The sequence below is a fragment of the Triticum aestivum genome, chromosome 5D, assembly GCF_018294505.1.
Source record: "Triticum aestivum cultivar Chinese Spring chromosome 5D, IWGSC CS RefSeq v2.1, whole genome shotgun sequence".
Lineage (NCBI taxonomy): Eukaryota > Viridiplantae > Streptophyta > Magnoliopsida > Poales > Poaceae > Triticum > Triticum aestivum.
The window spans coordinates 377,864,748-377,886,963 of record NC_057808.1 but is presented as its reverse complement, the minus strand read 5'-3'; the positions used below and the strand labels follow the sequence as shown (position 1 = coordinate 377,886,963).

The window sequence follows — 22,216 nt, the reverse complement described above, 5'->3', positions numbered from 1 at the left end:
ATGGTTATTATTATATTTCTTTGTTCATGAATAGTCTATTGTTCATGCTATAATTGTGTTATCCGGAAATCGTAATACATGTGTGAATACATAGACCACAACGTGTCCCTAGTAAGCCTCTAGTTGACTAGCTCGTTGATCAACAGATAGTCATGGTTTCCTGACTATGGACATTGGATGTCATTGCTAACAGGATTACATCATAAGGAGTATGATGTGATGGACAAGACCCAATCCTAAGCATAGCTCAAAGATCGTGTAGTTCGTTTGCTAGAGCTTTTCCAATGTCAAGTATCTTTTCCTTAGACCATGAGATCGTGTAACTCCCGGATATCGTAGGAGTGCTTTGGGTGTGCCAAACGTCACAACATAACTGGGTGACTATAAAGGTGCACTACGGGTATCTCTGAAAGTGTCTGTTGGGTTGACACGGATCGAGACTGAGATTTGTCACTCCGTCTGACGGAGAGGTATCTCTGGGCCCACTCGGTAATGCATCATCATAATGAGCTCAATGTGACTAAGGAGTTAGCCACGGGATCATGCCTTACGGTACGAGTAAAGAGACTTGCGGGTAACGAGATTGAACAAGGTATTGGGATACCGACGATCGAATCTCGGGCAAGTAACATACCGATTGACAAAGGGAATTGTATACGGGATTGATTGAATCCTCGACATCGTGGTTCATCCGATGAGATCATCGTGGAACATGTGGGAGCCAACATGGGTATCCAGATCCCGCTGTTGGTTATTGACCGGAGAGGCGTCTCGGTCATGTCTGCATGTCTCCCGAACCCGTAGGGTCTACACACTTAACGTTCGGTGACGCTAGGGTTGTAGAGATATTAGTATGCAGAAAACCGAAAGTTATTCGGAGTCCCGGATGAGATCCCGGACGTCACGAGGAGTTCCGGAATGGTCCGGAGGTGAAGAATTATATATAGGAAGTCCAGTTTTGGCCACCGGGAAGGTTTCGGGGGTTATCGGTATTGTACCGGGACCACCGGAAGGGTCCCGGGGGTCCACTGGGTGGGGCCACCTATCCCGGAGGGCCCCATGGGCTGAAGTGGGAAGGGAACCAGCCCTTAGTGGGCTGGGGCGCCCCCCTTGGGCCTCCCCTTGCGCCTAGGGTTGGAAACCCTAGGGGTGGGAGGCGCCCCACTTGGCTTGGGGGGAAAGCCACCCCCCTTCCCCCTTGGCCGCCCCCCCCCCCCCCCGTGGAGATCTGATCTCCCAGGGCCGGCGCCCCCCCCAGGGGTCCCTATATATAGTGGGGGGAGGGCAGCAGCACCACATCCCCTGGCGCCTCCCTCTCCCCCTGCAACACCTCTCCCTCCCGCTTGCGCTTGGCGAAGCCCTGTCGGGATCCCGCTACTTCCACCACCACGCCGTCGTGCTGCTGGATCTCCATCAACCTCTCCTTCCCCCTTGATGGATCAAGAAGGAGACGTCGCTGCTCCGTACATGTGTTGAACGTGGAGGTGCCGTCCGTTCGGCACTCGGTCATCGGTGATTTGGATCACGGCGAGTACGACTCCATCAACCCCGTTCACTTGAACGCTTCCGCTCGCGATCTACAAGGGTATGTAGATGCACTCCTTTCCCCTCGTTGCTAGTATACTCCATAGATGGATCTTGGTGATGCGTAGAAAATTTTAAAATTCTGCTACGATTCCCAACATAAACGTCCTCAAGATGCCAGGAAGTGGCGGAATCATCACGGTCCCATGCGAAGAAAGAGACGCGGTGTGCTCCCTCGAGCGTGCCTTCCAAGCTGCAGCAATCGACGACCCCGACAGCAAGGGCGAGGGCCCTGCTGAGGCCATCCCCAAGAAGAAGAAGAAGTAGCTGCATCGTGCAGGATCTCAGGAGGATGGCGTCGTAACTGGAACCTCGTCAGGATCAGCGCCCGCTCCAAGGGCGCCTCCCTCCGTCGCATAGGAAGGTGTGCCCAGCGCCCTCCTCGGGCAGGGCTCGGAGGCTCTCTTCTGGAGGGCCTCAGACCTTGCCAACATCACGAGGGAGGCGCTTGGGCACCACTTGGAGGCGTGCTTCACGGCACGATTCCCTCAGGAGGACACAGGGCGAGGAGCGCCCACCGCTCAGGAATTCATCACTAAGACCACTCAGGAACTGCAAGACACAAGGGCCATGCACGGAGACCGTCACTCACGAGGCGCAGCTCCCCATCCAGGCGAGGATGCCGGGCTGCATGTCTGCATCGACGTCCGAGGGCTCAGCAGGGCTGCTTCTCAGGAGCTTTTCTGGCCTTCGTGCGTGGGCCGTTGTGAGGGTCCGCCACACAGCTACATTCGCATGCCTTTCGGCCTGCTGAGCGTGTCGTCAGCCTATGAGCGCAACCTGCGGCGTGTCCTGACAGCTCAGGAGGCCAGGCACCACGCCGTCCTGGCGGAGATGGAGACGGTCCTCAGGGAACCACCTGAGCCCCCAGAGCCTCCCGAGGCTCAGGGCCCCGGTGGCTCATGAGGGGCAATCCCTTCGCCGCGTACCGTCAGCTGCCCCGACTCTCCTTCATCAACAGAACCAGGTGACATTTTCCAAGTTCATTCAGCTGGGAGCGCCCCTCGGGCTGCATCATTCCCAGGCCGCGTGGGTCCATCCCTGTGGCATGTGTCCCTTTTTATGTCTTTAGCTTACCCTGTTGGGGGCGCCCCTCGGGCTGCATCATCCCCAAGCCGCTCGGGCCTGACCCAGTGGCATGTATCTTCCTGCATTTACCCAAGCTGATCTGCCTTTCATGTGTAATCTACCTGTGGTTATCACCTGCTCGATTGCCACCTGCTATGGGTCCACCCCTCTCTCTTGCAATTCGCTTGCGCGTTAAAAGGGGGGCGATGCTCAGGAGCTCTTATTGGCTCTCCAGCCCTCACCCCCTGGCCTTGACCACGGCATCGCGACCTGGCATACCAGCGGCGGCTGAGCTCGCTCGAGGGCCGGGACCTGAGGACGTAGAGCACTTGTACCTAACCGTCTCGCAGGAACATACAGCTATCAAAGACCCAAGACCATGCGCAACCCGCCTTGAGGTAGGGCCTCGTGAGTCCCGCGCTGGCTCACGAGTGCCCATACACACCTCGTCTAGCCCTACCGTGCAAGCCACGTGTCAGGGCGGGGCTGTACACGCCCCGGGGGCTCTCCTCAGAGGGAGCCCCCCTCCCACGCACAAGTGGAAGCACCATGCTCCGCGCTGGTCGTCGACACTGCCGAGGAGCGGCTATGCCCGTGCACAAGCGGAAGCACTATGCTCCGCGCTGGTGATAAACAACTGAGGGCGGCTCCACGGTCGTACCAACCTCAGGGAGCCCCAGAGCTCAGCGTTCGGCCTCACCGCAACGCCTCCCCTCGTGAGAGCCGCGCGAGGGGGCTGGGCACGGGGGCTGCGCTGGGGTCACGCCCAAGCGTACGCCACCCAACCAGGTCTCTCGGACCTGGGGGTTGCGCTCGGGTCACGCCCAAACGCACGCCACCCAACCAGGTCTCCCGGACCTGGTCGTCGCACGCCCCTCCCGAGACCTCGGCGAGGGTAGGTATGGAGATTGTTTGCACGTCAAGGGGGACTCCTGAGCATCACGACTCAGGAGCCTAACTAGTCACGTAGCCCCTCACTCCTTGGTCCGTCCTGGTCTCCGGTCGGCCCAACGGCGGTTGAGGTATGCGCGGGGCCGGGCTCTGCCGACGTAGAACATTAATCTATCCTCGCGTACTCTCCCTATAAGCTGTTTGCGCGTCAAGGGGGACTCCTGAGCATCGTGACTCTGGAGCCTAACTGGTCACGTAGCCCCTCACTCCTTGGTCCGTCCTGGTCTCCGGTCGGCCCAACGGCGGTTGAGGTATGCGCGGGGCCGGGCTCTGCCGACGCAGAACACAAAGCAGATAGGAAGAAAATCGCAAAATCTCGAAGCAAATATTACAAAACATATTGTCCTCACAATATCAAACGCAAGTTTTAACGCCTCCACGAGGCCCGATGCATGATCGCAGGAATAAAACAGGAAGGGAGCCGCAGGTCACCCCTGAACACCATCGATGCCCGAGGGCGGCATTCCTCCCTTGGTGGTGTCGCCCCCGGTCAAGGGCGCGGAAGCAAAGCCGCGGAACTTCTTCAGCAGGGCCTCCACTTGACCTTGCACGGCTGTGGCGGCAGCTGTGCAGTGCTCATCGGCCACAGGCTCCAGCAGCTCATCAAGACAAGCGCTGGGGTCGCGGAGGTGCAGGTGGCTGAAGAGCGAGTCAACGCAACTGAAGAAAGAACACGAGCCTCCGCCTCTGCCATGGGACCGACGCCCTCCACAACTTCCTCGAGCGCCTTCACCAAGAAGGGAAGCAGTTGGGCAGGGCCGTCCTCATCGGTGGCCAACGGCCTCTCCAAGTCGTTCTCGTAGAGCGTCTTCAGTGCCGCGCGAGACCTCTCCTCGAGATCAGCGAAGGTCGTGCGATCCTCAGCCAGGACCTAGGCCTTGGCGTCAAGATCGGCTTCCTTCGCCTTCGCCTCCCGCTCCAGCTCCTCCAGCCGGCTGCGCTCAGTAGCCTGCGTCTTCTCTAGCTCCTCCAACTCAGTGTCACGGTTCTTGATGGCGTCCTCCCGGGCCCTCATCTCCTCCTCCTTCACCTGGCGGCCGCGTGCTTCTTCCGTGTGTTGGTCGCGCGGACGATTCAGCTCGTCCTCCAGCTCTTGGCAGCTGCCACGGGCGGCCTCGGCGGCCTTCAGTGTCGCGTCGCGATCAGCCGCAGCTTTGATGGCGCTTTGCTTCTCCTTCTCGGAGGATGCCGCGGCCTGGCTCAGCGCCGCTCGGACCACCGAGTCAGAGTGAAGCCAGCCAGAGGCCAGTTCCAGGCGCCCGGCCACTAGGTGTGGGTCTGCGCCCAGAAGGTCTTCCCGCAGCTGTGCCATCTCTGAAAGAACGTGCTCCAGGGCGATGGAGGAAGCAGAAGAGCCTGGGAGTAGTGGCGCGGCAGAAGGAGGAATCGACGTCGTCACCAGAGCCTGGGAGATCAAGGACTCCTGAGCCTTTGGGACCTCATCAGCCGAGCCAGGCGCCGGCACTTCCGGAGCCAGCGGGGCCACGGGGGCTGAGTCCTCCCGACGATGCTCCCCTTGGCCTCGCGAGGGCAACCGGGCCGGGGAGGTGCGAGTGCTGCCACCTCCTTTCTCCGCCGAAGGGGGCGCGACCGCCGTGTACTCCTTCCGTTTCTTTGCTGAAGGCGCCGGCCTGATCAACCAAGGGTGAACGTCAGGAAATAGCAAGTATAAGCAGAAGCAAGACGAAGCTCGAAACACTTACTGATCCACCGCGGCATATTCCACCATCCACTTGGGAAGCTTGAAGCCTGAAAGTCTCGAAGCCTGAGGTGTGGGCGCGCGGACTCCAGGAGCAGAAGACGGCGCAGCAGAAGGGCCGGAGGCAGCTCCGGGCGGCGTCAAGGCTGAAGCGGAATCCCGAGGAATCAGTGACGACCTGCTCCTTGTCGGGACGACAGGGAGTTCTCCCTCCTCTTGGCAGGCGTCGACCTCGATGTCGTCAGGAAGGGCGCGGAGGATATCAACTTTGCTCAAGGGGGAGTTTTCCCCCATCTCCTTGGGGGTCGCCTCCGAGTCCTCCTCCTCTTCTTTCCCACCGCAGGACTCGTCAGAAGATAGCTCCACTGGCTTCGGCGCCGCGGGGGCTCCGGAGAGCACAGGCGGCACCAGCCCGCGCGCGTCAAAGGTCGGCCTGGAGACCACGATTGGCTCCCAGTCCTTGCGATGGAACAAAGGAGTGAAGGCGCTCGGCGGGTACTCCTGGTTGTCCCCAACCAGGAGGCGCAGGACAGCAGCCAGCTCATCGTCAGGCAGGGCCCCCGGCCTCAGGCGGACCTTGTCTTCTTCATCTCCAAGCCTCCACAATGGGCGCGCACGCGCCTGAAGCGGGGCGACGCGCAACATCAGGAATTCCCTCAGGAGCATGGCCCCTGTGACCTTCGCCGCCTTCGCGTTGCCCGGCTTCAGGTCGGTCTGCATCTGCGCCAACACCGATGACGCCTGCTCGTCAGTGAGCTCTGCGCGAGGCCATCCCTTGTTAAACTAGGGCTCCTCCGTCGGCAACGCCAAGCGCGGGTGGATGCACTTGGCGTCCATCGTGACCCATTTGGCCCGGATGTTGTCGGCTCTCTTCCCGGTGTTCGAGATCGAGTTGGCCTTGCCGGATGCGACGAAATTGGTGCACCCGGAGACGTGTCCATCACTGATGCGAAGGAAGAAGTGGTGGCGCAGAAGAGCCACGGACGGCATCACGCCCAGATACGCCTCACAATAGTAGGCGAAGATGGACAGGAGGAGGATAGAGTTGGGATGGAGGTGCAACGCCTGCAGCCCGTAGTGATCGAGGACCTCATAAAAGAAATCGGAGAAGGGAGGAACCAACCCGGCAGTGACGCTGCTCGAGAAGAAGGAGAAGAAGGTGCTTCCCTCAGGCTCCGGCACGTCAGAGGCAAGCCGGAGCTCTGTCTTCCCCCATTCATTGCTCTCCCCCGCCGTCAACAAGCGCGTGGAGGCGAGGCTCTTCTCTGTGACGTTGGGCGCTTCAAGAGCTGGCTCGTACCAAGCCGGCGCTGAGGAGGACTTGACCTTGCGCGGCGCCATTAGTCGCAGATGCGGAGCAAGATTGGAGCAGATCTGGAGGTATCGTAGCGAGGAGCGAGAAAGGGGATCTGAGGCAAGGCAAAGAGGAATAGTGAAGGCAGGCGCTCTCTGCGCCAGCCTTTTGTCAAGTCGAGCAGTTGCCGAGGTAGCGTGGGGAAGCGGAGACGCCCACGCCCAATCAACCGCCACGCGTCGACCGAGGCCGCGGGCTTTTGGGGCCAGCGGCGCTCCACGCTTGACCTTTGGCTTCGCCTCGAAGCCAAGCCTGAGCGCACCTTGGGCCCGGGGGCTACTGTCGGCGTTCTGGGAACGGGGGTCCCCAGACTTGCCTGCCTGCGGCCCACGGCGTGGCTGTGCTAGCAGGCCTGTACGGCCCATCTTCATCAATAAGACATTCAAGACCCTCGCGAGGGGCCAAGCCTCGCGGGGCGGACGATGCAAGACCTCCTCAGGAGCGGCCTCACCAGGCTGCCTCGCGAGGAGCGGAGAAATCAAGCCAGGGCAAACGTCGCGAGGCTCTCATGACATGATCCATGACGATCAAGACCAAGCGGGCGCCAGCGTGCGCAGCATCCTTGTTTCCCCTTTGGTGCTAAGGAGGCAGGTGCAGGCGCGGAGTACCGAGGCATCAAGCAAAGGTTTCCATATCGGTGCAACGAGACCAAGACCAGCAGGACGAAGGTCACCGTGGAGCCCAAGACGGCGTCATCACCAGAGCCTTTCGCAAGCGAAGACCGCTTTTGTCAGGATAAGCTGTACTAGTTGTCCCCTTTCAAATTGGCCGTTGTTGGCTCCCTTCCCGCTCAATATTTGGGAAGAGGACCAGGGTCTCTATAAATAGGACTAGCAACCACAGTAGGAGGCAACTGATTCAGATCATCCTCACATCCACAAGTTCGCCAAGCACAAGAACACCTCAACCTCAGGAGGCTGTTCTTCCCTTTGTACTGTTGTTCATCAACCCAAGAGGCAATCCACCACCACCACATTGGAGTAGGGTATTACACCACAACGGTGGCACGAACAAGTATAAATCTTGTGTCTTTGTGTTGTGAGTTCGTCGAGTTCGTCCGCGAGATCTTAGCGAGCTAGGGCGTAGATCGGTAGGGAAGAAATCTTCGCACGCACCCCAGTGTTCGAACCTTAAGGGTTTTGCCGGGACCCGTGATCCGACACTCCTCATCGCTGTTTGTGTCATTAATGTCAATAACTTTTATCTCTTGAGCGCTCGTCCCAATGTGCTCGGGAGTTGGAGGAATCTCTTCTTGAATTATGTCACAATGTATTCGTTGCATTTCTCTGTCTTCCATATCGACCTCAGAGTTCAACATATCTGTTAAAATAAAAAAACTTATTGGTGTGTCTCTGAAAATTAGATAAGTAGAATTTTACTTTGTTGTCTTTAGAAAGAGAAACCTATGGTGTAGTTGATTAATGACAGTGTGGCCGTATCTTTGTATTGGCTGATTATTTGATAGAGAATTTTCTTCCTCAACTCTGGGACTTGTTCTTCTGTTAGTAACACTGTTTCTCCACCGTCAGTGTAGTGCTTTGCGTTCATGAACATATAGAACGCGCAGTCGAGTCTGCAGGTAGAAGGATGATTGGTTATTGTCGCTGTCCAAAGATGGTTGGGCAGTTTAGGTGAAATTGTCCTAACGTCCTATGTTTTTTATGGATTGCATTAATAATTGTTACAGCGAGTAAGGAAAAGGAGAAAGGTTTGTAGTGCTTACGTTTTTCCCTGAAGTGGTACCTGCATTTTGACCTTTTCGAAATGGTCAATACTACTTGGAGACAGTTGGAGCAATTTGCTTATTTGCTTCCATATCCTCTTTACTCTGCTTGTTACTGTGTTGAAGTAATCCATTGTGCCTAGATATTCATCTGTTAAAGAGTCAAGGAGTTCAAAGCGCTCTTTTTTCATGTTAATTGTAACAATGAAGTAGTGGCCCACATGTCCTTGTTGAACAGGTCCGCCTATGCAAACTGGTAGAAAGAACTGCAAAATGCAAAATAAATAAATAAGGGATCCTTCTTGGATTTAGTCATGATTTGTTGATTGTTAGACGGAATTGTAGTGCCGAGATTGTATCTCTTATCTGTAACATGAGATGTGCTTACCATGTCGAAATCTTGTAGTTGCTCTCCTTCTTGCACATCAAGGAATCTTTTAAGCCTTTTAGGCATTGTCTTGTCTCTGACGTGTGCTTCGTCTTTATTTTTCAACTCCAATGGATCTTCATGGTTGGCCATGTGTATTGATGCCTGCTTGTTTTGTCACATGTGCGTAAAAGAAATTTGTAAATTCAATTGTACAGAAAGGTTGATTGATCGATAGAGTGATATTCATTGTCGAAACTTGAGCTTTACTTACGGTGTTGTATATTGATAGAATCTTTCTCTTTGTGCCCCTGAGTTGCTTTTCCAACATCTGTAGCATGACTGCCATGGTTTCGCTGCACACTGTCTTTCCAATGTCGAATCTTAATGCCATGTGGCTGACCGTTACTGTTGACGTCTCTGTATTTATTAAAATCTCGTGCCTGCAACATATATATATATATATATATATTTACAGGTATACATATAAAATGTTTAAGGGAGGAAATCATTGGAAGAAAATAATTCTTTGGTGGTAACATGAACTTACCCTTTGTCCTTATTCGCTGTCATGACGTTGTTGTACAGGTGTTCGATCCCTTCATCTTTTGTGCCTTCTCCGATGGCCTTTCCTTCGGTGAGTGGAGGTTTTTGGACCTCCTCTGGATCTTTTTCGTTTTGTTCATCCGTGGTGTCGTCGTTTTTGTCTTGTGGTTGTTGAGACATAGAGGTAGGTAAATGATATTGCATTTGTGTCTTTGTTCACTCAAATTTCTAATTTCCTTAAAAGTAGCTTATCTCACTTCACCTTTTCGATCTTTTGCGTCGACGTTGCCATCCCTGTTATTTCTTGCCCGGACGGCGAAGGTTTTCTGGCTTGGTCTACGGCGGTTACGCTGTCTGTTGTTGGAAGAACATCTTCTGCTTGTTCCATTCCCTTGTGTTGGTGTGTTTGTTGGTCTTGAATATTGGTGCTCTCCTCTATTTATTGCATCTGTCGGAACGCAAAAAGTAATTAAAATGTGTCTGTGTTTCTTTCTGGTGGATGCATTTTTTATATGCTATAGAAAGAGGTTTTGTAGCTTGACCTCTACATTCAATCTCTCTGGTGCCGTGCCTGTCACTTCTTCTGTGTCTTCTGGAGTTTTTGTACATTGTCGAGCGGTAGCAGCACTTTCTATCGCTTCTTGAGGCACATCTTCTGCTTCATTTGTTTCTTTCTTCTGTTCAATAAAAAAATGTAAATAAAGTTTGGACTTCATCTGTGCATGCATAACTTTTTTGTTTTAACGTTGTAGGAGCAGGTGCGTGTAGCTTTACCTCACTACAAGAAATATGTCAACTTGTGACCTTGACTATTGGTCACTGAAAGGTCATTGTTTTTCATTTGCGACCTTATTGTGACCAAAAACAGAAGGTCAAAAACTGGCAGTCGTAAACTAAAATTAACGACCTTCTCACAGAGAAGGTCGTAGACGTTTACGACCAAAACAGAAGGTCGTTGAACCCATGACCTTTTGTTTTGGTCACTGGCTGTCTGCCCAGGCCACGTCGGATCCGACGTGGCAATCTGACGTGGCAAAATTGCGACCAATTGAAAAGGTCAAAAATTAGAATCGGTCCGGTCCAATTGGGTGTTTATATGGGCCGAGCCCATTAATTCAGCCAATTTAGTGTATTTTTCTGTCAATTTGTGCACGGGCCATACTTCCATATTAGGGGGGCCTCGGCCTTTTTTGCAATATATTTATTTTTTTATTTTCTAAGGCTTTTTTGTTTCACTTTTTAAACAGACCAATGCTTGTTGGGCTGTGGCCTTTTTCAGCCCAATTAGTTGTTCGGTATTAGATATCAGATTTTGAAATAAATGTTTGGACAAAATTGTTTGGGCACAAGACCTCTTTAATCCAGTTACACACACGCATCCGACATTGTTTCATATTCAAATCAGGAAAACTCAATGTCGAATTCAGATCATCCATCATATCACATCACATAAGACATCTCCCGGGTTTAGATAACATAACAAAATCATCTCAGGAATACATTTCCTTACACAGGAATTATGGCACATCTGCTACTATCCTAACATGTACGTATATGCATGTGTGCTTGCTTGACCGGCGCATGCATCACTTTAGCAGCCAAGCAAGTAGGCATCGTTGACGTCTACTCATAGCTTTCCTCGCACCAGAGAAAGAATCAAAACAAAAAATATTAGTAACTTTAAATCAGAAAGTATATCCACATCACCATAAAATAGTCGCAGACCATCACACAGAAGGCAAATACTATGAACTGATGATTAGTAGACACGGACATGATTCAGCTACGTAATGGCTACCACAAGCAAAAGTGACAAGTGTGTAAGCAAGCTGCTAGTGTACACAAGGTGATTGAGCTCCTACTGTTTAGTACGTATACACGGTAGGCTACTGCTGCTAGTGTTCTAAACCAACAGAGCATGCTATAGGAGCAGAAAATAGGGAGCTAGACCTAGAAGATGGAGCCGACTCACCAGAGAGCTTGTGATCGCCGCCGTCACGCCGGTCGCCTCAAGAAGCACCACCACGCCGGAGACGGTGCTAGACGTGAGCAAGAGCAGAGCACCTGCTGCGTCCATTTCAAAATAGAACAAGAACAAAAAATTAGGAAGGGTTGCAAACTCATTCATTCTCTGGTCAATTTGATTCGATTGACAGACAGCAGCAGGATGGAGGTAGCATTTCGATTTCAACAACAAAAGTAGCGGTAGGAATGTAGGATTGAGCTGGACAGATAAATGAACAGGAGGGAGCAGGGAGCAACCTTGTGCGTGGGGTGGTGGTTGTAGGGCTGGACGTCGAGCTCGTGGGGCTTCTGGCTAGGAAGTACCAGCAGGCTCTAGAAGCTTCCATCGCACGGAATTTCCGCGACAACGGTAGTGTAGTTTGTCTCCCGGGCAGTTTGGCTCGCAGGATTGATCCGTCAGGAAACACAAGCTTCCTCAGCAGATCGAAGTCATGGTTTTCGGGTTTGTCACTGCCATAATCACACGCAGAGTTAGCATCAAAGATTTCTTTCAGTTTCAGCACATGAAAAGAAAACTGAAAGTTGTCTAAAGATATACACGTGTGGAAAAGCTAAAAGTTCTCCACTGCCTGTAATGTTCGTTACCTCACGTATATAGCGCAACCGCCGACTGCCCACACTGCGGCGTGGTATTCCGCCATCGGGTGAACGCTCTGTCAACACGACAATGAGCAGTGGCAGACACGAGTGAAGCTACCAAGACAATATAAATTTTATATAATCAGTACCACTGCTCGATTTTTGCAATAGTTCAGAAAAGAACAATGAGTTTTCAGTAAAGAAGAATATGTTTAAATTTAGGGGCGCTTCTATTTTTCTTGTCATAAGAAGTGGCTAGAGCCTTCTCTGTTTGGTGAAGGTGCCGATGGTATGCACGTCTGTATTTACAAGAACAACAGCTGGGCTTTTTGTATGAGTAAGGAAAGGATAGATGATTTTTTTTAAGATCCACAAACCCAGGCACAACAAGTTTTTACCAGACTGTCAACATATATACAGTATTGCAGTTATGTTTACAATCAGGTAGACACACTTGGCATATGCACAACAAATAGAATCTGCCAACATGTGATAAGAACAAAGAACCTACCTATTGGATTTGATTAAATTTCTCTCTCTGCTCATCCTCAAGCGCAACTCCACCGAGAACAACATCCTTTATTTGGCCTGGCAAGGAAATGAAAAAGCACCATTAGGAACGGAAAATGCATATGAGACAGCTATCTATCAAGCACTTGACTGAAACAACAAGAAATCGTCAGCCTCTACCTCTAGTCTGGTACCAAATCCCCACAAAATCATGCAGGCCAAAGTCACAAGCACAAAAGCAGGTTACAGCCAGGATCTATGATAATTTTGTACTATGCACTAGTATTGCTGGATAACTCGTCTAGCAAGACAAAATACACAGGATAAACTCGTCGGGCGTACAAGGTGGGCTTGCTGCAACCACAAAATCACAAGCCCTCTAAAACCTGGTGCCCATGTTCCTATTATAGTTTGTTCGTTCATTCATCACCCTAGCATAGCGGATTCTATCTAACTAGATGATCTGTGTGGCTTGGTGACAAAAGCAATCTAAGAAAGTAATCTAGCAACATCTGATCTGAGATAATCATCCATCCACGCTTGTGATTATGTAGGAACAGTAGTAGTAACCGGCACGACTACGCAGTGAAAGGAAACAATAACTGGTGATTAACAATACAGTACATGATCTACACAGTTAACTGAAGCGTTGCTGTCTGAATCCACACAGTTCACTGAATATCTTGGACACTGCATCTTCAGGTCTGACAAGGCAGGGAGAGGGAGGGGGTTACCTACAGCTGCAGGCAGGAAGATGGGTGGGAGTTGGGCGAGGTCCATGGTGACCTTCCGTGCTTCCTCCCTCCCTCCTCGAGTGGTTCTCCAATCCAACACATACATATATATACAGAATTCAGCATGAATCATTGGTCTTAGTTGTATATGAGACTAGTTGGGCTGTGTATTCTAAGCTCCAAGCAAGTTACAGAAGAAACTGAAGATGAACCGTATATAACAGACTAAAAAATCAAATAGAAACCCAAAAATTAAATACAAGTAGAACAGGAAGGATTACAGCAGGTTCAATTCAATCAATTCCTAAGCATTGAATCAGTAGCATAAGCATGCAGCAACAACATAAGCATTTAATCAACAGCAGCGTGAGCATAGGCATTAAATCAGCAGCAGCAACTGATCGAAACCAAAAGGTTCCAAATCATGTACGCTGGTCCTATACTTCAATCTTCAATAGAATGTTGCAATCAAACATTCTGGAATCTGGATAAACACGGACATCAAGCAAACTGTGCATGTAGGACGATTCATCAGCTAAAAAAAGAGAGGCATTTTGGGTGATTACCAAATACAGCCTTCTTACGGCACGTAAACGAAAACATGATTCATAAACTGGGGAAACACAAATAAGATGCAGCTAATACGAACATAAAAATGGCATCACAGCTAATATGATTGACACATGATCCGAACAGATGAAGCTAATTAAGATAGCTCCTGCAATTCGATTCGATCATTTTTCCCACAGATAAGATAAGATGCAAATCAACGTTACACTACTACTACATTGATTGCCCCTAACTGATGAAGCTGAGATAGATAGGATAGCCAAGGCCGTCCAGGAACCACAAGTCTGACCAAACTGAATACAAATAGAAGAGCATGGCAGCAGATATATCTGACGAAACTGAACTGAAAGCACAGGTCTGGTCTTCTGGATAGTCGAGCGACTTGCACGCGTCGTCCATGACCTGGAAGTTGTAGGTCCAGTTCCATCCGGGCGGGATGGGGCAGTTGGTGCCCAGCACACCGTCCTGCCAGCAGTTCTTCCGCTGCTGGATGCCGTCCCTGCATATGTGAGCCAAAATTGAAAAATGTTCAGACCAACACTTGCTTGCCATCACTCACACTGAACCCATGACTGTAATGACTCGGCTTGCATATGAGAGCAGTGTGGGGAGTGGGGAGTGAGCATACCAGGTGATGAGGAGCGGCTCGTCGAGGCTGTTGAGGACGTTGACGGCGACGTTGTAGTTTGTGGTGACGTTGACGACGGGGCCCGGGAACTCCTTGTTGATTGCGATCACCTGAATCAAAGCGAAAAATTCAGAAACAGAAACACACACAACCGGTTGTTCAGGTTCAGGTTCAGGCGGTCAATTAAAAAGGGGCGCCGCGATGTCAGATCTCTGTCGGGGAGGCGCACGGGAACAGTGTGCTGGGGAGCGGGAGGGGGGATCTGAACTTTTGGAGGCGGCCGGCATCGAAATGAATCGAAACTTTTGAAGCTGGGGAGCGGGAGGTGGCAAAATGAACTGAAAGAACGGCGAGGGTAGCGATCCTGCACGCGCGGTACAGGTAGTCGAGCGACTTGCCCACGTCGCAGCCGCCGCCTCTGGCTGCCTGACGGGGCTTGCTGGAGCCGGACTTGGCGGTGGCGGTGGCGTCCGGGTCGTCGGAGAGGTCGACCTTGGCGAGGGCCTCCGTGGTGGCCGCGGCCGGGTCCGGATCCAGGTCGTCCCTGTCGAGGCTGCTGCCCGGGAGGGAGGCCGTGAAGGAGGTGGAGGAGGAGCGATGGTGGAAGGGGGAGACACGGCCCGGGGAGGTGAAGCCCGTGCTGCTCCCGCTGCGCTGCCGCCCGCAGACGGTTCATGGCGGGCTCGCCGGAGCGGGGAGGGATCTGGGTAGAGGACGGCGGCGGATTGGGTTGGGCTACGCGGGGGTAGGGATAGGGGCGGCGGCGTATTGAGATCTGAGGGAGGGAGAGGGTTAGGGTTGGAGAGAGGGTTGCAAGAGTCCACGTCGGGGCGGAGGAGCGGGGACGCGGTGGGCGCGCCGGCCGACGACGACTGCGAGATGGGGCTCTGCGCGGCGCGGAGCACCGACGCGGCCACCACGAGGAGCAGGCCGCGACGTCGTGGCTGCGGCGGCGGAGGACGGGCGCTTGGGTTGGATCTGGATCGGGGAGAGGCGGCGGAGAGGGGGAGAGAGAGGCGGGCGCGGGCTGCTTAGGGTTTGGATTGGGCTGCAGAGAGGTGGACGGTTCAGATCGGATAGAACGGACGGTTCAGATCGGCTAAGGGGGATGATCCGTGGGAAGAGCCCTGATTGGTTCAGAAAATTTATGGTTTAAAATAGTTTCTAAGTACTAAAACTATGGGTGTTTTGTGAAGCAGCTATCAAAAATATTTTGCAAAAGGGCATCACACAAATTTTCACTCAAGTTAGACCACATTTTATGGATGAGCACCAATTTGTATGCATTTCTGATGTTTCTATCTATTTTTAATCTTTTTCGAGTGCCCAAAAGGAGGGTTTTTTATGAAGAACCTACCAAATAATTGTTGCAAAATTGGACCAAATCATTTTTCTAAAATACTAGGCCATATTTAATGCACAATTGACCAAATGATTGGGTGTAAAAAGTTTTGATCCACCTCTGGTGAAAAAGACAAATTTTCGCCGATTCAGTTGGAAGCGGGTCAAATTTGAACTGTAGCTGCCTTGTAGTTTCCTCTTTATTTTTTCCAAAATCATTTTTAGGTACATAAGTATCTATTTAATAATAGAAACACAAAAAAAATCCAAGATTCAACCACTAGCTAGAAACGGTCAAGCCCGCCGTTTTGACCGCATTTTGAAACGGGCATAAAAAATTCAAAAAAATCAAAACATTGGAAAACCTTCGCATTATGTCATTATATGTGACCAAGTTCCAGGAAAAATAATAAAGACAATTATTTTTAAAAAGTGTTCTCAGAAGCGAGCTATCACGTGTGGAGATCAATGGCTTTCAAGCCAAATGATCAATCTTATAGACACATGCATGGCATAGTTTATTCAAATGATCTCATATTGTGCACAAGGGTGCATATTGGAATGGCAAACAAACTTGCCTAAGGAAGTTTTCATTTTCTTTGGACGAAAAAACCATTTTCCATTTTTCGAGTGCCCAAAAGGAGGTTTTTTTTAAGGACCTCCCAAATAATTGTTGCAAAATTGGACCAAATCATTTTTCTAAAATACTAGGCCATATTTAATGCACAATTGACCAAATGGTTGGGTGTAAAAAGTTTTGATCCACCTCTGGTGAAAAAGACAAATTTTCGCCGATTTAGGTGGAAGCGGGTCAAATTTGAACTGTAGCTGCCTTGTAGTTTGCTCTTTATTTTTTCCAAAAATCATTTCTAGGTACATAAGTATCTACTTAATCATAGAAAAAATTCCAAGATTCAACCACTAGCTAGGAACGGTCATTCCCGCCGTTTTGACCGCATTTTGAAACGGGCATAAAAAATTCAAAAAAACAAAAATTTGGGAAACCTTCGCATTGTGTCATTATATGTGGCCAAGTTCACAGGAAAAATAACAAACTTGTAATACGGCAATTATTTTAAAAAAGTGTTCTCAGAAACGAGCTATCACGTGTGGAGATCAATGGCTTTCAGGCCAAATGATCAATCTTATGGCCACATTCATGGCATAGTTTGTTCAAATGATCTCATATTGTGCACAAGGGTGCATATTGGAATGGCAAACAATGTTGCCTAAGGAAGTTTTCATTTTCTTTTGACGAAAAAACCATTTTCCATTTTTCGAGTGCCCAAAAGGAGATTTTTTTTGTGAAGGACCTCCCAAATAATTGTTGCAAAATTGGACCAAATCAATTTTATAAAATACTAGGACATATTTAATGCACAATTGACAAATTGGTTGGGTGTAAAAAGTTTTGATCCACCTCTCGTGAAAAAGAAAAATTTCCGCCGATTCAGTTGAAAGCGGGTCAAATTTGAAGTGCAGCTGCCTCATAGTTTGCTATTTATTTTTTCCAAAAATCATTTCTAGTTACATAAGTACCTATTTAATCATAAATACATGGTTTGGTGGCGATACGTCGAGGTTTTGGTGGTGGCCGAGGGCCCCAACTCTAGAGCGCGTAAACTCGCATGCCCGCCGCGTGGTCACCGCGTGACCATGGCGTTCCCATGTGTTTTGGGCGGCCTAGGCATGTCTAGTTGGTTGGGCACTCCCCATGTAGGTGCTAGGAAGAAAATTACAACATAAGATTCTCACGAGGAGACCGATCGATGCTCAAACATGAATTAGCAGCCAAGTGTTTGATTAGCGGTACGGGAAATGTACATGGCTAATGGGCGTGAGTTTTGGCTGAGGATGATCAGTTACTAAGAAGACCGTCTTCACAAATTTTCAGCTCAAAAGGAGAAGCCTAGGTGGTACTTGCTTTGCAAAGTACCACACTGGACATTAATACGAATGTTAAGGTTGGGCTCAAAATAATGAATGGATTGAGCTAGCATTTGGTGGAGGATGGTTATTTGGGCATAGGAAAGCACTATAGAAAATGGATACTATTTGGACATGCCAAAGTGGTACTTCCTTCACAAAGTGTTGTTCTGAACAGAATAGGAAAATGAATATTGTTGAATTATTTTAGAACTAGGCAAGGAAGGTTTTTTACATATTTGACAAAGATATGACCCAAAGAATTGATGAGATTTTTTTGGCAATTTTGGGAATGACAGAAATATAGGTTGCTTCACAACCTGTGGCAAAAATTGCCACATGGACATGACACATAGGCAAAACTGATGAGGTGGCGCCTAGTCATAGCAACCCACCACAATTTACATGGTTATGACCATCTATATTGGTCGTGATCAGTTAGAAATAAGGCAGCAGACCAGTGCTATCTGCTTTATGACTATTTCGTGTAAGGAAATTACGACCTTTCTGACCAAAATGGTCGTTATAGTTTAGGGTTTGGAACCCCCCGAACAACTTTTGACCAATTGGTCTGAAATGGTCATAGATCTATGACCAATTCTTGCAGGGTCACTGACAGAAGGTCACTAGTTGACATATTTCTTGTAGTGCCTCTTTGGTCTTTGATGTTGGTGGCATCTCTTCTCGGTTGTGTTTGTCATGTGAAGACTGCTCTTTGGTCGGCGTACTGGGTACCATTTGAGTCAACATTTGCCCTTGTTTTTTGGTTTGTTCCGTTTGTACTCCTTGTTGTTCTTTGGCATGACCATCCTCGTTTGTTTCCTGCGTTTCATGAAACAGGAAAAGCATGATTTATTGGTTGTAATTCTTGTACTACTGTGACAGGTTGTACCAGGCAGTACATTTCTTATAAATTTTGGAAAAATGGTTCTGGTTGAATTTTACCTTTGCGCCGGTGGTTGGGATATCCATTTGTGCGTCCACTTTTTCTTTGCATTGTATACCAGCCTTGGGTGTGTCACCAGGTGGAGTGTCTGAGGCTTTCTCCCCTGTATCGGTCATCTGGAATGCTCTTGTGCTGAAAAGCTCTTCTGTATCAACTTTCTGTTTTGCATGGGCATCCTCTTCCCTTTGATGTGCTTGTAATACCTGATAGATGAAACAATATGAGTTGACGGTATTGGGCAAAGTGGGTTTGGAAGTTTTACCTCTTCTTTGTTGTTTTCTTCTTGTTTTTCTGCTGTGCTATTAACGGTCGATGCTAGATCAGTCCGTGTCTCGTTTGCGGGACCGTCGATATGATACTTGTCTGGTTGAGTGTTTATTTTGTTGCAGATTTGTCAGTTAACTCAAAACCGTTTCTAGTTTAGAAAGAAGAGACTTATTAGAAATAAGAGACTTATTAGAAATAAGAGACTCATTTTTTATACTCACGTCTTTGCTGCCTCCGATCCTGTTCGCCTCTTGTACTGCTCCTGTTGACACTCTTGAGGGAGCATTATCTGTTGTTGGGTTGCTTGTTCTATTGCTTCCATCCTCTTGCTCTGTGTTCTTGACGACATGCTGTTGTTGGCCTTTATGTTTCGGTGGCGTTCTGTTGCCGTGTCCCTGAGAGAATCGAAGACAAAAATTTTAAGTTCAAGTTTGAAAGCATCGCTTTCGAGTCACATGGATGATGTATTTGTTCTCATTTACCTGTTTCTCATGTTGATCCTCTGCTTCTGCAGCTACTTTTCTACCTTGTTCTTGCTGTCCTTCGGCACTTTCTGTGTTGGTTGATATGTGCTCCTTGCTTTGCTCTTTTTGCAGCTTGTTCTATTCTTTTGTCTCCCTCTGGCTAATTCTTGAGGTCTGTGTTCTTGATTTTGTTATTCTTTTCTTCCCTTTATGTTTGTTTTGTTGGTCTTGTTCTTCCTTCTTTCTTTTTCTCCTCCCCTCTGCTTCTCCTGCAGCTACGACTTCTTTCGTGTGGTTGCCATCTACTAGTGAAGCTATGGCTCCTGCGTCTGCTCGATCCTGCAACTTCAGCGTCATCTCTTCTGGTAAGCTCACTCTGCAAACTATGTCCTGAAATTCTCTAAGTTGTTCGAAATAATCCATCAGGGCAATTGTTTGTTGCACCACTGAGTTCTTCATTTTTCATCTAATTTCTCCTCTTTTTTGCTGCATTGGTGTCCAGCCCTGGTCGTTATTCCGGGTATCTGTTTAGTTTTGTCGAGTACTTGTTTCAACATTTCTTCTATCCTTCCGATTTTTTCATCTGATCCTGTGCTGGTGCCTGTGATGGGTTCCTTGCTTCCACTCGTGCTGACATGTGCTTTGTCCTGGCGCTTGGTTGGAGGTGGTAGTAGTTTGGTCGTCTGCTGGTGCTCCTGTTGTTGTGCTGATATCATCTGTATTGAATACGAAGGTGTTGCTGTGCTGGCATAGAAGATCCTCTCTGTTGTTCCTTTCCATGTCTGCATTGTTTCGGCAGAATGAAATTGGTTAGACTGGAAACCGTTTTTATAAGGGATAATGCATATATATTCAATAGGGCTATACCTTTATCTTGCCAAATTCATAGTCATCTGGTCGTGCTTTTCCATCCCTTTTCATGTCTGCTCTAGCTATTTTCTTTAGGTCACTCTCTTTGAGGTGGTTTGCTCGCGGTAATGATGTCTTGTCCATTGTCTTGGCAATCTTCCGCATTTCTTTTGTGTCGGTCGGCAGTAGCAGGGAGTCGAGGTACATTATTACTGGTCCCTGTGCCAAACCATTGAGATGCTTTTTGTTCTTTTCTTCCTGAGGCAACATCCTGTGCTTCTGCCATTTCTTGGCTCCTTCCTTAATACTTTCGACGATTACCTCGCAGAAATCCATCTTTTCCATTTCTGGATAGTCCATGTCCTTGACCATTATAGCTTGTTGGGCGAAGACAGGGGAGGTTGTTCCACAGACAACGTTGTGGAAAAAAATAAGGAAAAATATTTTAACTGGTTTCCTGTTTGATTGTTCGTCATCTACTTTCACCAATTTTTTTAGTTCTTTAAACAGATCTTCGTGATGGAATTCCATTTTCTTGAGGCCAAGTTTTGTGACCAGTTCGCTCATTGTATCGGTGGAAATCTGTGGCCTTGGTGCTGACTTTTGCGTATCGTTTGGGTATCCAAACACCTTGTGGATGCCTTCCTTTGTTATCTTGATTTCTTTCTGCTAATCAGCTTCACCAAACGTTATTGTCATGCTTTCAGTGTCCAAGTTGTCGTAGATGTGTGCTGCAAGTGGTTTGCAGATGGAGCGCTTTATTTGGCATTTCTCTATGCTTCCAAACCCTTCTGTCCTAACATCTTGTCGGTGACGTTCTTCAAGTAATTCCCATGCTCTATTGACCTGATCAAATGCTGCTCCTGCCTTGATTTCGCATTTGTCCTTATTTGTTGTTGCCTCCTGTTCATCATCCGTTGGTGATGCCAATTCTTTTCCACTTGTCTTTCTCCTCTTTGTGCGCTTCTGTCTTGGTTGTACCTGTTGAGAAAAGGAGGGTTTTGTTATAGAGGATGATTTGGTTTTCATGGGTGAAAAGCGGTAGCAAAAATCTGTAGAGAAAATGTGTTTTACATCATCGTTGTTGTCCTCTGCGGCGCCACTGTTGTCCCCTACAGCATGTTTTGTGCCATTGTCTTCGTCGGCAGCATCACGCTTTGACTCTTTGCTGGCATCCTCCCCGTCTTCTTCCAACCGTTGTCTTTTGTTTTTCTTCTTGGCTTTAGTTAGTTCATTCTCGACGCGTGGAACTGCTGGCGGGAGCATCATTAGAGGACTTGGCTGCTGCTGCTGCAAGGTAGCACCGTCGCTGATGAGTTGAGTTTTGTCCTTTCTCTTTTGTCTTTTTGCTCTAGGAGGAACGACAGTCTTGGTTTTTGATGGCCTCTCTTTTCTGCTGCCAGTCACTTGCTTTTGTTGCCCTCCCTGCTGGAAGCTAGTGTTGGCACTTGCTCGGGTGCTTCGTTGTCCATGTTCTGCGTCGTTCTTTTTTCTGACGGGTCAGGAGAGATGACTGGTTGTTCTGGATATGCACTATTAAGTTCAAACAAAATCGTTTCAATATCTCCTCCTCCGTCACCTGCACGATGATTATGTAACAAAAGGATTACGTAGCAACATCGAAATAAATGGGATATAGTTTTAAAACTGTGTCTTCCACGACTGCACAAAAAGAATCTGAAACTTAATCTACATAGATTCATAAGATAGCCCTTTTCTTTCATTTCCTCACCTAAAAAGACAATCAATCCATTTTTTTCTTGTTATATCAAGTCTTCCTCCTAACTCTTGGTTTGGTCAATCAGTGATAGTGTTGGGGATCGTAGCAGAATTTTAAAATTTCCTACGCATCACCAAGATCCATCTATGGAGTATACTAGCAACGAGGGGAAAGGAGTGCATCTACATACCCTTGTAGATCGCGAGCGGAAGCGTTCCAATGAACGGGGTTGATGGAGTCGTACTCGCCGTGATCAAAATCACCGATGACCGAGTGCCAAACGGACGGCACCTTCGCGTTCAACACACGTACGGAGCAGCGACGTCTCCTCCTTCTTGATCCAGCAAGGGGGAAGGAGAGGTTGA

General features: G+C 49.0%; 1 protein-coding gene across 1 annotated transcript; it reads right to left on the bottom strand.

Annotated features, from left to right (window-relative positions):
- Positions 1 to 10,685: 10,685 nt before the first annotated feature.
- LOC123120664 (formin-like protein 6) lies at positions 10,686 to 20,503 on the bottom strand. The gene is made up of 12 exons (XM_044540655.1): positions 20,345 to 20,503; positions 19,828 to 20,064; positions 19,040 to 19,213; positions 18,610 to 18,754; positions 14,737 to 15,365; positions 14,339 to 14,448; positions 13,141 to 14,209; positions 12,408 to 12,484; positions 11,903 to 12,010; positions 11,555 to 11,767; positions 11,265 to 11,359; positions 10,686 to 10,925 (listed from the first exon to the last, which is right to left on the bottom strand). Exons 1-7 carry the CDS (start codon positions 20,501 to 20,503, stop codon positions 13,939 to 13,941), a joined length of 1,725 nt encoding a protein of 574 aa, XP_044396590.1. The 3' UTR covers positions 10,686 to 10,925; positions 11,265 to 11,359; positions 11,555 to 11,767; positions 11,903 to 12,010; positions 12,408 to 12,484; positions 13,141 to 13,938.
- Between the last annotated feature and the right edge of the window lie 1,713 nt (positions 20,504 to 22,216).